Here is a 16,605-nt window from a genome sequence, read left to right as displayed (position 1 = left end):
GTAGCGTGTCACTATCTTCTATCTATCTTCTCTTGAGAGAACGTCATTCACGTAAAGAATACATTAAAGAATTCCAGGATGTTTTAAAATGACGTAGCTGAGAGTATCAAATGATTTTTTTTTACTACAACCATTTTGAAATCACTGGTGGTCCCTGTAATCTGATTGGCTCTAATAGGTGCGACTTATTCACGAATCGTACCATTTTTTGCCGTAAATCGTATCTTTTTCCCAGCCAATGAGGAGGCTACACTAAAAAAACAAAACAACCAATTAGATTTCAAGGCTTATTTAAAGTAACCAATCAAATTGTAGGGAAATGAAAGACAGAGTATCATGAGGCAAATTTTGCAACTTTTGTTTCCAAAAAAAAAAAATGGATGAATTTATTTTCAAACCAGCTCTATACAACATCAATAAAATATTTGAACTGACCAAATTCTGTACTCGGGCGATTTCAAAATGGATGTAATAAAGTGGTAATTGAACCTCGTGTCGTGTAATTTTGGTCTGAAATCATACTTGTAATTTCAAATTGAACTCGCACTGCGCGCTTGTTCGATTTTGAAATCACGCGTATGATTTCAGCCCAAATTACACCCATTTTGAAATCACTGGTGGTCCCTGTGATCTGATTGGCTCCAATTGGTGCGATTTATTCACGAATCGCACCATTTTTTGCTTTAAATCACATCTTTCTCCCGGCCAATAAGCAGGCCACACTAAAAACGAAACAACCAATCAGATTTCAAGGCTTGTTTAAAGTAACCAATCAAATTGCAGGAAAATGATAGACAGAGTATGGTATGGCAAATTTTGCTACTTTTGTAACTCTTACTTTTTCCCCCCAAAAAATGGATGAATTTAATTTCAAACCGGCTCAGTGCTGCATCAATAAAATATTTGAAGTGACCAAGTCCTGTATTTGGGCGGTTTCAAAATGGACGTAATAAAGTGGTAATTGAACCTCGTCGTGCAATCGTGCAATTTTGGTAGGAGATCATACTTGTGATTTCAAATCAAACTCGCGCTGCGCGCTCGATCGATTTTGAAATCACGCGTATGATTTCAGCCCAAATTGCACTCCACTCAGTTCAATTACTATTATAAATTGTACTCCACTCAGTTCAATTACCATTATGTACATATATATTATTTGCCGGCTGGGAGGTCCGTATGGTGAAAAACTGTGACCGAGGTCTTGAAAATACTGCCCGAGGCCGTAGGCCGAGGGCAGCATTTTCAAGACCGAGGTCACAGTTTTTCACCATATGGACCGACCCTTAGCCGGTAAATAACATATTTATTGTTTTTAAACTTGACGAAATTCTTTCCGAAAGAACCCGAATGATTTAGGGCTGTAAATACGGCAAGATCTTCCATAAACTGAACAATTTTTGAGTGAGTAAATGGTAGTTAAAATAGAGGTGATGCAAATTAAAGAGAGATGCCTCAGCGAAACATTTTCATTTCCGTAACGATAAAGGTGATTTAAAAGGCTTCGAAACAAACTTTGAAACATTTTTTTACAAGTATCTGTCACAATCTGACACCTGTCAATTAGAGAGTGCGCAAGAAAAAAAAAGCGTAGGAACATTTGAAAAACATCAGAACTAGTTTGGCAAGGGCTGTCACGACAATGTTTTCTTCAATGATGTCAATGATCTAACGGAAAGTATTATTCACTCTTATCGACCATTCATTCATGTACGAAGATTTACCTCTATTCATTAAGTAAACGGCGAGGAAAGTAATTGTGAGTAAATTCAATTTTTTTACTTTGAAGTTGTGAGAGTTTGCTCGTTTGTTTGCTGCAATGGCGTGTGTGACTCTGGTCTTTCCTTCACAAAAACTAAATTCGAACGGCACACTCCAACGAGACTCAAGGGAATTTAATGCGGCCTTTTCTCAAAAAATTCCTTCAATTTCTGTTGTGCAATTTACGGTACAAATGTCTAAATTGAAGGGAATTGGAAAGACTTACTGGGAGCGTATATTTGTAGTAGAACTTAAATTAAAACTTCGCTCGCTCTTTCACTACGAACAAATTGCTCGAGAAAATTCAGATATTAAATGAATGAAAGTTCCATCGTTCAGTTTAACTGTAATCAAATACTTCGCGTGTCAACTTTCTGGGTACTTTTTGTGAACGATTAAAATTAATTGCAGACGGTTTTTAGGCCGCTTATCAACTTCGTAATGACACTATTGTTTATTCAAATTCATTCTGAAACCAATATTTTTTCTGTCAACCAAATTGATTTGATAGAGAGAAAAGAGAGGATTCATAAGTTATTTATCGGCTTGAGGTAGTGACCGACGTGTTTGCTTAAAAATACTGCCCAGCCGGAAAACGAGGTATATTTATGAAAAAAATGACAACGAAAGTTGGGATGTACTCGGCGACTCACGAAAGCGTTACCGTGGCCCGTGGGCAGAGATAGGAAAATACTGACCGGGTAAAGAACCAATCAGATTGCAAGATTCGTTACCGTGCCCTCTAAAAAAACAATAAAGAACTGTTATAAAATCCGAAGCTATAGTGGGATATTAACGGGGAGAAGGGTGAATTATTACACACCAACGAAGGAAAGAAAAACAGATGTAGTTCTGTCCCAAGTGTTAGAGGGAAGAGTTATTCAAACTTTATCCATTCTCAAAGGAAAAAATAGGGGCACTGCGTATATATATATGTATATGTATATGTGTGTGTGTATAAATATAAATATATATATATATATATATATATATATATATATATATATATATAAATATATATATATATATTTATATTTATGCATGCTCACTAGTTTTTCTAGTTTGAGCACTCTGGCATGGCTTAGATGATCCCACATATGTGTGATCACTTGGGGTGGCTATATGGTCTTACCTCCATCCTAGCATCAGCACTGCACTGATGAGGCCCAGAAGGCCGAAACAGTACTGTCTGCAGTTAGTTATATATAAATATATATATATATATATATATATATATATACTACAAGAATATACTGCAAGAAAAGTTGTCCGTATAGCTCAGAGTGAAATACACTAGGCTACCAAAGCGGGCCCCAATCAGGGGTTCAAATCCTGGCGAGGGGAACTTGTCTTAGATTTTTTAAATTTTTTTAATCATTTCTTTTCATTTCATTTTATTCAATATATTTGTTGGTTTTCCTATTTTATACTTCAATGATAATAGTATTTAATGTGTTTCAATACTACTCGCTTTTTCGTAAATGAACGGAGTTTTCTGTTTCATGGATGGCAAGTTTACTTTTTTCCTTTACCCTAAAAACGAGGAACTGTACCGCCACACAACTAAATTTCAACAGAGTATGTCAAAAGTAGCTTAATCATCACAAAAAAGCCTTATCTGAGTCAAAACACCGTTATTTCAACATTTTTATGGAGTTGGTCCATGTAGTGGGTGGCTCACGTGATATTTATATTTATCAATAAAGGGCAAAATTACTGAGCGCTGATAATCGAGGGCATTTTTAGTAATTAAGAGAGGGCATGATTACCTGTTAATGATTGGCTAATCCGTTGCATAGCAACCGTTCGTTATCTTGAAATTTGTTAAAAATAGACTGCGCGCGTGATTTTCCTTCGTATAAATTTTGCCCTTTATTGATAAACAAGTAATCCCATGAGACCTCGTACTATTAAGGATTAATTGCACTTAAGTTTTCAAAATTTTCCAAAATTGCCCGAGTCGCGAAGCGTGCAATTAATCCTTAATAGTATTTGGCCTCATGTGATTACCTATACAAAGCAGATTTAGTGCATCTCGCTTCAGGACACGTTCCTCGCAGCTCAGTCGAGGGAGCATTGGACCGCAAAAGCGAGCCCAGTCAGGGTTCAAATCCTGGCGAGAGGAACATTTCTTCCCATTTTTTTATTTTTCATCCACGTTTCCTTTTTCTTATGAACTTGTTATTTTTTCCCATTACACACTTCGATTATAAAAACCGTTAAATGTGTTTGTATCCTGCTTCCTTTTTCGTGGGTGAAAAAACGTTTCTATCCAGTTGATCACAAATTTACTTATTCCCTACACCCTTTAACTGAAAGAATGCATCTCAACTCGACTAAATTTCAACACTATGAGATATAACTGTTTGGTTATCATAAAAACATCAATTTTAATTAAGTCGAAACACTTTAGTTTCAACATTTTTCTGAAGTTAATCTATGCATTGAGTTGTTCACATGTTCAGTATATGCAAAAGGTTTATTAAAGGTCGTAAAGAGAAGTTCCCCGTAGCTCAGTAGGGAAAGGGTTGGCGGAGGCGGCCAAGTCAGGGTTCAAATCCTGGTGAGTAGAAGTAGTCTTCCATCTTTTAATTTTAATGATTTCTTTCTTTTCTCTTTTGTGTATTTGTTTGTTTCCCCGTTTTGTACTTCTTTGATAAAACCTAATATATCTCTTTTACTACTATAGCAAAGTTAAACAATTTTTTTTCTTTGCGACAGAAAGTTTTACGGCTGGGAGTCCTTTCTTCAATCAAATGATGTTCCTTGTCATCTTTATTTAATTCAAATTTTGCTACTTCCATGGAAACCGTCGGAGTCACACGTGAAATGACTCTATTTGTGATGCGTTCCCAAAAGGCATGGCAACAAAACAGTCGTCATGATTGTGACGTATTCATCAAGGATTGGTTTGTTCTCTCATTCGATATTCATGTGTATTCAAGTTGTGAAGTTTTCTTAAACTGAAAAGGTCAAGGACTAGAGGACGTGTAACTGTCAGGTCTCCGTGTTTGTGCCAAGAAAATGCAGAATCTGCTTGAAAGTTGTCTGAAGGTAAGCATCACTGATAGAAAACAGTCAGAATAGTTTCATCGCTCTTTCTAGAGGGCTAATGAACTAATTTAGCTAAGAGAAAGCTTTTGGTTCGCTTCTTGCTTCGCCTTCGACTTAAATAGATGTCGCTGATCATACCTATAGGATAGAACGAACGCTACTTAGCCGAAAATTAAGGTTACGTCAGGATTTCGAGAGAAATTAATCACAATTGGTGAAGTTTCGACCTGTGGATTATAGAAAAAGGCGATGATCCTCGCAAGAATATGTAATGCGAATAAAAGACGAAGCCACGTGCGCTTCATCTCTTTGTTGCCGAATGCGCAAAGGAAATGCGGGTGAAACCTTTCATGTTAATGAATAACCTTGTTAAAACGAAATCCTTTTCAAGAACATGGTATTTGCGACTCAAATTCCTTTAACCCACTCCTCTCATTTATTTGTAAAAGTTTCATGTCAATCAGCTTAACACTACACATTATTTCACACATCTCTGCTTACAGGATGACTGAGAGGACGAGGATGACGGCAAAACGAAGAATTCAAGAGAACAAACTGGAATCAATGAATGCAAAAGAAACTCTGCAAAGATAAGAACTTTGAAGTTTACTATATTGTTCTAGTATGAAAATGGTGGCTGCCTAAATTTCTAGATTTGCCGTTGTGAACGTCAGCTGATTGAATCATTTTGTCAAATACGAATGGCAGTTAGAAGAGTAGAGGAAGGTGAGGAGGTGTTCTTCTAAAAAAGACTTGCTTGAGGGGATGGCAGCCAGCATTTAAGTTGGATATTTTAAGGTGGCACTGTAAAGCAAACGGCTTTGGAAAGGAAAAATATGGAAATTAAAACAAGCACAGACTGTCCTGTCAGTGTCATAAGATTTGAACTGAGGAAAAAATATACGAAATTAAAAAAAAAAAAAAAAAAGAAATTCATCTTTGATGCCACAACAACACTTTTTTCGGGAAACAACTCTTGTTGTTCTTGTTTTTGTCATTTTTTATTTGGAAAACTACGATTTCTTGTAGAATAATTCGTTTGCTATTTTGTCAATACAATGATCAGTGCCGCCTTAGAAGATTCGCACATTTTCTTTGAAATGGACTAAAGAACGTGGGCAACTTAAAATCTTTTGGAAAATTATTCAAATGAGTTTCGTCTGATTGGCGTGTGGACAGTACATTCACCGAAATACACAATGACGAAATGGATAAACAGTACACTTGACATTAAGTTCATAAGAAAAGATTAAGGGACCTCCATTTACAAACTTTTATGAAACCCATAGATTAATTTGACGTATCATCCTCGAATCCGTAATCGCAACAACTTACAAATATGAAGATTTAAAAAGACGACGGTGACGCGTTTGACAAGGTCACCATAAGCCTGAAAATTGATCTGACGTAAAACAGAATAACTTGAACGTTTCTGTTTTAAAGAAAAAAATACAAGTATGACTTTAATAGACGAAAACAAAACTCCCTTCAAACGGGTGATTCTTTCAACCAATTGGTGACAATAGCCGTTATTCTTCGTTGTTAGAACAAATTAAACCAGAATTTTCTTGAGAAAAATACCAGTGATAATAACCCTTAAGAGATTTTAATACATTTTAATTTTCCTTCCTTGAAGAAACGGATTGATTTAGATTTTTTTGGTCTGTATAACTTGTTGCTAACTGAAGGTGTTTTGCTTAGTGTTAAATTTAATCAAAATGTTTGCTTTAAATTCATTGTTTGAACCAGGCATCAGGTTTTATCGTATTTATAATGTAGAAAGACCTCTTTCAGCCTGCAACTAATGTTACACAGGACGATAAGAAATTGTGGAGATGGAAATCTGAATTTATCGATGAAAAGTAAAAGGCAACTCAGACAAAAAAAAAAATCATGTCGCAGTAATTTCAAATACACGATATCGGATAGTCGTGTCTGAACTTTGCACCCTAAGAGAAAAAAAGGCTTAATTTGGCCCATGAGAAAGGGAGTTTGAAGATTATTTTGGTTTTAGTAAAGTCTTATCTCAGTAACTTTTGAAGATACGAGGAGTCGAGCAATTATCCAGATTTTCTTAAACTTGCGACCATAAAATCCAAAGGCTGAAAAAGGTCCTTTAGGTAGCAACATGACAAGCTTCACGAATGTTATTATGTAGCAGTAGATAATGGCTGCCATGTTTCTATCGATAGAGTAAGTAATGTGTATATATCACCTTGTGCAAAAGGAAAAAAAATCAAAGACCAAAAATTCTAAGGAAGAAACGTTCAAGGAAAATACGATTTCACTAATTTCACAAAAAAAAAACAACATAGGGCTAAGGCTGTTTAAAAATGTTTAGTGAGAAAAATTTGCACAAGGTGATGTTCACATATCTTTTGGCGGAAAAATTTAGGGGAAGCCGTTTTGAATTTTTTGTCGAAAATGTTGTCAGGGGAAGTATATATTTGAACGAATTTTTCTTGACACTTTTTTGATTATTTAATGGAAATTCACTAACTAATTAGAAGACAAAATACTTGTATTTTTGTTTATTCACTGAAATATGTTAGAACAAAAATAAAGATCACAAAATGAAACAGCAAACAACATTGTTGATTTTATTGACTTGTATTTAATAACAATATGGTTAAATATGCAAGAAACCTTACCATTCTGCAAAAAAGAAAAAAAACGGCGCATGCGTATTTTGGGCGCCTGTATTTTTTCTAAGTTTTTTGGCGGGAAAATTACGCCATTCTAAACAGATGTTACTCACAGAGTTTCAATGAATAAAAAAAACAAACAAACAAAAAAAAAAAGCGCATGCGTATTTTGGGCGCCCGTATTTTTTCTAAGTTTTTTGGCGAGAAAACTAAATGTTTTCAAACAGCTGTTACCGAAAAAAACCACGAACTTTAGAAAAAGTTTTTTTGGACCTCTTGTTCAAACTTGACCTTTGATGAGATTATTATCTTCTGGTGTTTTTTCTAGTTGTCGTCCATTCAACAATCTGCAGGAGCGAGGAACAACAGAAGTTATAAATAAATCCACCATTTCAAATTTATATTCATTGAATCATTCAAAAGCAAACCAACTTGCAAACTTTATCATTATTCGAGTTCGCTCTAGCCTTGCTAGGAGTCGGCCATTAATGTTATAGTTCTTCATAATATTTTTGTTCGTTTCTTTTCCTCACCGTTGATGTAGATATGAAAAGTTTTCAAAAATAAACAAATATAACCTGAACATGCAGATTGCCGTAAGCCCAGTACAGTAATTATCTTAGTCCAGGACGACTGTGAATCTTTTTTTGCATAACAACAAATGCACGAGCCAAAAATAATTCGTGAACGATATTATCATAAGTAAAGCGAGTTTCTTTGCCTCTTTTCTATTCAATTTTTTCATTTTTAACTTAGAACGTAGCAGAATTCGAATACCCCATTCTGTATCATTCACTACAATGTGTAGCGTTGTGATTTTGCTAAAGAATCTTGGAAATCGCGAAAAGACAAACTTTCACGAGCAAAGGAACATGTAAATTTGATGGCATCACCTTACCTCTATAATATCAGTGACGTTAACCTCTTGTTGGTTGTTAGCAGATTACGTAGGGAACAACATGAATGTTATATGCCGAAAAATAGATATGAACAGTACCGACCCGCAGAAAATTTCGACAATGATTTTAACACATATATTTGACTTCATAAATGACTCAGACTGAATTAGAAAAGTTTTTAAAAGAATTATTGAGATATCAGCAAAACTGATTGGCCTAAACCCAAACTGTGAATCCTTGCGTCAACAAACAAGTTTTACGTGGACTTCTATGCATCGATCTTTGCATACAAATTTGGATTTTGATCAAAATTGTAGATACTTTTTTTTTCATATACAGCTTAAAATACTATTGATATGTTGGCATCATTTCATAAATTAGATATCGATGCCATTCAGAAACAAACTTTAAAGTCTCAACAGCCATATTCCAGAGATAAAAAAATTTTGTAACAACTCGAATTGGAGAACAATATTATGGTAAATGGTGTATGCCAAAAATGACTAAAAATTGTTGATCAAAAGCTCGTGCTCCTGGTCTCCGCTGCATTTTGGTCATTTTCTTATCATTTTACTGCAATGATTTTTTTGAATTTACTCATATTTTTTTTAGCAAATTTTCATGTTAAAAACAATCTGACGTTAAAATATTTGCTCAACTCCTAAACTGATACAGCAATCTGCATGCACCGACTATAACCAAAATGTATTCAACTAGTGTTAAAATAGTTACATCATATAAAGCAATTAACTTACCTTACGAAAATAACGTGTCCTCCCTCGTCTCTCTTGTGATTCTCTTCCACTCCCTTTCCCTTTGCTCCTGATTTCTGCCTGTATTTATCTTGAATTCAACATCTGCCTGATGAAAAATGAATGCAAATTGAAGATCTTGAAAAAATACGACAAAAAACCTCAAATCATCGGTTGTGGGTAACTTTTTTTTTCCTTTTTTCCCCAGGTGGAGTCAGGAAGGATCCTAGACATCTGTTCTCTGTTTGATTGACTTATACCTAAACGTTTTTACCGCAAGTTTTCCTTTATTTCCAGATTCTGGAAAGCCTCAATCACTCACTTCCAAGATCTCTATATCAATTCCCCATACCGTCCGACAGGAATTTCTTATAATCTTGCTTTGAGAATTTCGTGTTGAATCAAACAATTTTTCCCCGTTGATAGCTGGTCAAACAGTTAGCCACTTAGCCAGTCAGCCAGCCAACCAGTCAGCCTGTCAGTCAGCCACTCGGTAAGCTAGTGAGTAAGTCAGTCAGTCAGCAAGTCAGCGAGCCAGTCAGTCAAACAGCCAGTCAGTTAGTCAGTCAGCCAGCCAGTCAGTCGGTGAATCAGTCGCCAAGTCAGTCAGTCGGTGAATCAGTTGCCAAGCCAGTCAGCCGGTCAGCCAGTCAGCAGGCTAGGCACTGATTAAGTCAGTCAGTAAGTCAGTTGGTCAGCCAGTCAGTCAGTCAGCCAGCCAGTCAGTTAGTCAGTCAGTCAGTCAGTCAGTTAGCCAGTCAGCTAGCCAGCCAGGTAGTTAGTCAGCCAGTCAGCCAATCAATTAGCGAGCTAGCCAGTCAGTCAGCCAGTCAGTTACCAAGCCAGCCAGCCAGTCAGGCAGCCGCTCAGTTAGCCAGTCAGCTAGCCAGTCAGTCAGCCAGTCGGTCAGCCAGCCAGCCAGCCAGCCAGCCAGCCAGCCAGCCAGTCAGTCAGCTACCAAGCCAGCCAGCCAGCCAGCCAGCCAGCCAGTTAATCAGCCAGCCAGTCAATCAGCCAGCCAGCCAGCCAGCCAGTCAGTCAGTCAGCCAGCCAGCCAGTCAGTCAGTTAGCCAGTCAGCTAGCTAGCCAGCTAGTCAGTCAGTCAGTCAGTCAGCCAGTCAGCCAGTCAGTCAGCCAATCAATCAGCCAGTTAGCCAGCCAGCCAGTCAGTCAGCCAGTCAGTCAGCCAGTCAGTCAGCCAGCCAGTCAGTTAGTCTGTCAGCCAGTCAGGCAGCTGCTCAGTTAGCCAGTCAGTTAGCCAGCCAGCCAGCCAGCCAGCCAGTCAGCTAGGCAGTCGGTCAGCCAGGCAGCCAGCCAGTCAGTTACCAAGCCAGCCAGCCAGCCAGCCAGCCAGTCAGCCAGCCAGTCAGTCAGCCTGTCAGCCAGTCAGGCAGCCGCTCAGTTAGCCAGTCAGTTAGCCAGCCAGTCAGCTAGCCAGTCAGTCAGCCAGTCGGTCAGCCAGGCAGCCAGTCAGCTACCAAGCCAGCCAGCCAGCCAGCCAGTCAGTTAGAGCCACATAGTCAGTCAGAGCCAGCCAGTCAGTCAACCAGTCAGTCAGTCAGTAAGTGTCAATAAGTCTGTCAGAAAGTATGTCAGTTAGTCTGTCAATAGGTGTCAGTCGGTCAGCCAGTCAGTCAATCAGGGATCACCTAGTCAGTCAACTGTTCTGTCAGGTCGTCAGTCAGTCTGCTAAAGAACACCTTCTATACTGTACATACATACAAGCGCTTTAGAAAAGCTAAAGAAAATTTTTCCTACCGACATACCAAAACTCAGTTTTTAAAATGTGTCAGTAAATTAGCTAAGGCCTAAATTGCGGAGTAGTAACAAAATTAATGGTTCGAGCAGCTAAAGCTACCTTGGCTTGAGGAGAAACCACTTAGGAAGCATGAATAAATTACGCCATGGAAATACAGCCTTCGTACATAAAATTATCAAATTCACAACCTCCTTCAACGTAGAAAACAAATAAGCCGACATAATTCCACATCTGATGGACTACCACCAACCTATGTTTCCAAGAGGTTGCTTAAAATAAAATATAAATGCTTTTGGCGCTAATTTCAAATTACCTTTCCAGTAGATGTTTCCAATAGGCGTTTAACTTGCTTTTATTAGTCCGTTCCTACGTCCCACCAAAGCATTTCATCTGTCCGAGCTGAAGGCCATGTACAATGAAGGTACCAAAGATGAGTGTGGGTGAGTATGGAAATGTTGACAGAGGTTGCTTTCTTTGTCAAAACATAACGTTTAAATTTAGCTTCGGTCGCCATTTTATTCCTCGTGTGAAGATACACGTGATAGTCGAATAATTAAATTTGAATGAGGGACACTGATCTGTGAGTTATGAATATTAAATGTTTTGCCTCAACCACGGACCGCAATCCTTTAGTGCCTTTGGAAACTCTATTTGAGTCAAAACCAAGTACGGTAAAAAGGAATGACGAGGAAAATTGACTGAGACGAAAGTAGGCTTGACAGATGGTCAAATATCAAACCGATGGATTAAATGTCTACGAGGGAAAAAAATAGGTACAATAGATTACAGGTAAAATTACTATGAGAAAAATTACAAGTTCCCAACGGTAGGATTTGTTTCCCGGTTAGATTCGTTGCCGCGGTGGTAAGCTTTTTACCTAATGATTGGTTCCATGCTACGTCAAACACCAGCCGCCCCCCGCAGATGTCACGTTTCACAATGCAGTAATTACACAAAATTTAAGATCCCTTGTCTTACAACGAGCAGCAGCGCAAGTAGGGATCTCTCTTTTATGCACAGTTAGCATTTCAAATGAGGAGCAGAGTAACAGGTACGATGCGCTGCGTCAAATATTTTATGTTCTTTTTCAACGTCTTGTTCTGGATAAGCGGTGTTGGCCTTGTGGTGTTAGGCTGTCTTGGGGAGCTTCTATATGGCGATTACAAAAACATCACACAAACAGGTTTCACCTCAGCCTCGTTTATCCTTATAGGAGTAGGATCTGTAATTAGTCTGCTCGGCTTTGCTGGTTGTTATGGTGCAGTCAGAGAAAATTACTTCATGCTTAAGTGCTTCTCGTACTTGTTGGTCTTGCTGCTGATCGCAGAAATCGCGCTGGGCCTGTGGTTGTACTTTGCACATTTCAATCCACACAAATTTCTTCAGGATTTTCTCAGCAACATCCTCAGCAAGTACGAAGATGACAAGGATAAGCGAGAACTAATCAACAGAATCCAGCGAGAACACGAGTGCTGTGGGTCAAAAAGCTACAGAGACTGGTACCATTCAGATTGGAACGCTCAACGCCAAAACAAGAGCGTGTACTATTCGGTGAATAATGTACCGCAGTCGTGTTGTTTATCAAACACAACACATTTAGAGAGTTGTGGAAACGATTTAGACACTGCCAGTAAACCAGCTGAGAAGTTTGTCCATACCGAGGGCTGTCTGCGATTAAAGGCGTTATTCTCGAAACACTTGACCTTTATGATTTCTCTTGGCGCAGGGGTCATGACAATACACGTCCTGGCAATTCTGTTTACGTGTTGCCTCAGGCGCGCAATCAAACATTCGAATCTGCTACACCAGGGCGATGGAATCCTACTCATTTCGACGTAATTGGTATCAGAATAGCAATACAATGAAAAGCGCGATTGTTCTTGTAAATGACTATGCGGGAGGATAGATATGACTCGATTGACACGTCACACAATTGCTACTGATGTCACACAATTGCTACTGATGTCACGCAATCCTTCAAGATCCAGGACTTTCTAAATTCGTGAACTACAGGAGTTATCAAAATGACATAACAATGAGTAACATCAGGTAGATATTTATTAAAAATAATTCAACTCGGTGACTTTCATCATTGAAATGGGAAGGAGTGATAAATCAAGAGGGGCCATAAATACTTAAAGAAATGAGTATACAATATGTATTCTTTGAATTGTTAAATTCAGCTCTATAGTAATAGGCATTCAAGTGAAAACTGTGAATATTTTATAGGACTTGTTTTCACGATTAAATTCTTTGTAAAACTGACAAGAAATACGTCAAATTTTGGTTGGTAACGTAGTTGCATCAAGCTGTCATAAAAAAGCGTTCAGTGGTACAGCCCTTAAATTGCTTAAAATTCATGACCGGTCTCGCAAGAGAGCGAATAGTTTATGTTATCCTCGTATTACTGCAGATCTTATAACAAGCTTTCCTTTTGATATGCTTTCGATATGGCTGAGAGATGTTTCAGTCTCTTTAGCCGAGTAATGCAATATTTTCTTTTCTTTAAGAGACTACGAAGTACCTCCATGGCATCGACAATGCTTGGATGGCAAATTTTTAGTCTTCATCACTATCTGCTACAAGTACTTCATCTTGTGACACACCCTGTAGAGGAAACGGAACATGACACATAAGTATCATCACTAGCAAAAAAAGATAGTCTTTCTCGAATACGTGAAAATTGAAGGTTTTACGCTTTCCTTAATGCGTCGACAGTAACCCTGCGATTTTCTGCGAATGACTACGAGAGGGTAATTATCATTTCCCAACACGTCTTAAGAGGGGACACTGGCAACCAGAGAGTCAATTACACGCCAATGTAGTCTTAGAGTCCTGACTCTAACTAAGCTAAAAAGAGCTTTAACCCTAGCAACCTTTTTCATAGTGAAAACGACCGTCAAGTAAACAGTTAGACAGCTAACAGGAGCCGAGGCAGAGAGCAAAATGAAAGATCTTTGAGAGAAATCTAAGATACACGCGATGAAAGATCTCAACTGCGGACCGAGTAACGAAATTTTAAGTTGCACAATTTTAAACCCCAGAGTCGATAGAGCGCCCATCGAAAGATTTCAGTGTCAATCGAAAGCACATCAAAAGACCTCAGAATCTATGGAGCGCTAAAGGAATAACATGAGACTCAACTTGGAGCACATCAAAAGGTTTCACTCTCTGGAAATAGATTAATTCGTTGTTTATGTCACGAAAATCAGTATAACTTACTTGCTGTTTAGAAGCGGCGAAAAACATGGATTTAAACTGAAACAAAGAAGACAAAATTTGTGAAAAAAAGTGAAATAGAAAATGACAAATTAAAAGAAAAGTTGCGTTCGTAGAATTGATACAGAGAAAGTGCAAATTCCAACGAGCTTATGTCCCTTTTTAAGTCAAACAAAGTTATTCAAAAGCTCTGCGGATAAATTCTCTATAGTGAAGTCAAGTGATAATAGAGAATCTTTTTTATAATAATTGAATACATTTACACAAAGTACCTTTTTGTGGGGTGGGGTCCCCGGAACAAAATCATAATCTTCATCAGCATCTACATCCATCGAGCTGTCATCAGGTTCCACTGGACGTCTCTTTGTCTTCTTTGGTCCAGTTTGATTTAACGAGTTCTCGTCAAGGCTGATGCAACTGTCACCCAAGGAAGGCTGATTGAGAATATACAGTTATTTTAACATTTCTTAGTATTGGTAACATAACAAAATTAGAGCAGGTGATCTGTACATGGTTTCTGAAGGTTTCGCCCGCTTTATGGAGGTTTCGCCCCATTGCAAGTTCGCTCCCTACAATTGCTAAAACTAGTTCGCCCCATTTAAGAAAGCTACTTTGTCCCCATCGTCATTTGGTACGAACTTGTCAAGGTGGAGGCCAAGTTGTAAGAAGCCGGCTTGCAATGGGGTGAAACCTCCAGAAACCAGTGAAATATGTCCCGTTCTTATTCAAGGATTTTCCATCTCATTTTGATACTCATGGCACTTTGGGAGTAGAGGTTATCCCTAAAGAACGCAACATGCTGGCCCTGCCTGAGTCAAACTGAAATGATCCATTTGACAGGTATTTACTCAATACATTCCTGTACGAAACAAACGTGGCTAATAATTTACGATTGTCTTACCATGTCCAAATTCTTCATAAATGATACATCTGGAAGGAACAAGGGGACAAACGTTACTACAGTATGATTTTCCTATACATGCAATTGCACGTAAATATGTTGCGTGAGTCATCCTCACAGACTGTCCATAGCAATTGCACCATTTTACATAAGAGGCGATACAAAGTAATGATGAGCACTGGGTATCCCCTGACAAGCAGAATTCGTCATCCTATCAAATCCGAGCCGAGGATGCACGCACCTCAGACATAAGACCTGGGGCGTGGCAAGGGGTTTCTAGGACCCCTTTTTTGACGAAAAAAGAAAAGATAATTCACAGTTGTGACACAGCCTGACATGCCCAAACTGCCAGTAAGAAGTTAGTGGTAAGTTTGCCTACAGTCTTATAAACCGCTGGATTGATAGCATAAAACCCAACTAATTCCTTCTTGCAGTGGCTTCAAAGTAGGTAAATATTGAGTAGGGTAACCGAGAGTATATAGAAGGCTTATCCTTTGAATAAATTGTAAAAGCATTTGGGTATAGGCTCTAAAAGGACCTTAAAATTGCTATTTAATATTGACAATTACAGGCTTTATTCAAATAAAAAAAAAAAAAAAATTAACCACTTTTTGCCATACCTGTGACCGTACTAGGCGGTGTTTGTATGGGTTGAGCACTGCCACGCCTACACATGAGTTAAGGAAGAGCACACATGAGGGTTTTATTGAGGAAAGCAAGGATAGAAAGTCTCACAGTAGTTTCTAAAAATGGTTGATGGCCATCATAATGAACACAAACATTACAGACACCTTTTTGTTATTTCTAAGCTGAGTGAGAACATTCAAAGGATACACAGAAGTGTTTGCACTTTCCTGACTAGCCTCAGGGATGACTGAAAGATCTTTCTTCCTCGCTGTAAACACATCTACAACACAAATAACAATAAACTCGAAAGAAAATTTGATTGAAATAAATACACCATTGTGCACATGGTATTGACCTCATCATCATCTTTGCCTGCTGTGGCAAATGTTTATTTAAAGTTGAAGGATTTGATATCAGTTCAGAGCAAATTTTCTGCAACTCAGAAAGAACAAAAGGATCACATCTTGAAATGGTTCCTTAGGTTGGTCTATGATAATTAAAAAATAGAAATGTATAAATTTTGTTGTTTAAATTGGATTTCAATTCAATATGACTTCAAGCTAGTTGTAATATTTTTCCCCATTCCAAGTGCATTATCATAGTCCTTAAACAAAAGAAATCACAAATCAAACAACTAATAGGTTAAATTTGTTTTGAACAAAATTGGACAATACAGAAATTAAATTGAACAGGAATTATTTAGACTACAACAGATATGTAGCTCATGATTTTAATTTTTCAAAAGGTAGATAACTCTATTCACCATGGCCAGTTCAATCCCTTCCTGGTAGACAGCATGATATGTTTTGCAGAACTGTGTCCATTACAGAGAAGTGAATATAACTATCTGAGTTTTTTTTTTTACCTTGATAAGGAAATGAGTCACTAAAGAATTCATCCAGAACTGATTTATTGGCATCTTTACCTCTGTGATTACAAATTGAAAAATTAAGAAACTTTAAGATCATTCACTGAAAATCTACAGCTTAAA

At 37.9% G+C, this 16,605-nt stretch overlaps 2 protein-coding genes and 2 long non-coding RNA genes across 4 annotated transcripts in view; 2 read left to right on the top strand and 2 right to left on the bottom strand.

Annotated features, from left to right (window-relative positions):
• Positions 1-4,697: 4,697 nt before the first annotated feature.
• On the top strand, positions 4,698-6,144 carry LOC149036057 (uncharacterized). Its single transcript, XR_016182000.1, has 2 exons — positions 4,698-4,812; positions 5,316-6,144. It is a non-coding gene; the product is annotated as an uncharacterized LOC149036057 (long non-coding RNA).
• A 1,522-nt stretch (positions 6,145-7,666) lies between these two features.
• On the bottom strand, positions 7,667-11,312 carry LOC149036056 (uncharacterized). The gene is made up of 3 exons (XR_016181999.1): positions 11,181-11,312; positions 9,112-9,217; positions 7,667-7,804 (listed from the first exon to the last, which is right to left on the bottom strand). It is a non-coding gene; the product is annotated as an uncharacterized LOC149036056 (long non-coding RNA).
• Positions 11,313-11,768: 456 nt separating this feature from the next.
• Positions 11,769-12,835, top strand: LOC113665484 (CD63 antigen). Its single transcript, XM_027181184.2, has one exon. It carries the CDS (start codon positions 11,900-11,902, stop codon positions 12,704-12,706), a length of 807 nt encoding a protein of 268 aa, XP_027036985.2. The 5' UTR covers positions 11,769-11,899; the 3' UTR covers positions 12,707-12,835.
• Positions 12,836-12,907: 72 nt separating this feature from the next.
• Positions 12,908-16,605, bottom strand: part of LOC113665482 (cell cycle checkpoint control protein RAD9B) — an 8,699-nt gene continuing 5,001 nt past the window's right edge. Inside the window, exons 11-17 of the mRNA XM_027181181.2 lie at positions 16,480-16,541; positions 15,822-15,894; positions 15,608-15,654; positions 14,988-15,016; positions 14,359-14,520; positions 14,090-14,125; positions 12,908-13,474 (exon numbers count right to left, since the gene is read on the bottom strand). Of these exons, the coding sequence (XP_027036982.2) occupies positions 13,427-13,474; positions 14,090-14,125; positions 14,359-14,520; positions 14,988-15,016; positions 15,608-15,654; positions 15,822-15,894; positions 16,480-16,541 (457 nt within the window). The 3' untranslated portion in view covers positions 12,908-13,426. The remainder of the gene's footprint in view (positions 13,475-14,089; positions 14,126-14,358; positions 14,521-14,987; positions 15,017-15,607; positions 15,655-15,821; positions 15,895-16,479; positions 16,542-16,605) is intronic.

Source organism: Pocillopora damicornis, chromosome 12 (assembly GCF_964200805.1).
Source record: "Pocillopora damicornis chromosome 12, jaPocDami1.2, whole genome shotgun sequence".
Classification (NCBI taxonomy): domain Eukaryota; kingdom Metazoa; phylum Cnidaria; class Anthozoa; order Scleractinia; family Pocilloporidae; genus Pocillopora; species Pocillopora damicornis.
The sequence above is the reverse complement of the archived record's forward strand: the minus strand, read 5'-3'. Positions and strand labels throughout refer to the sequence as shown.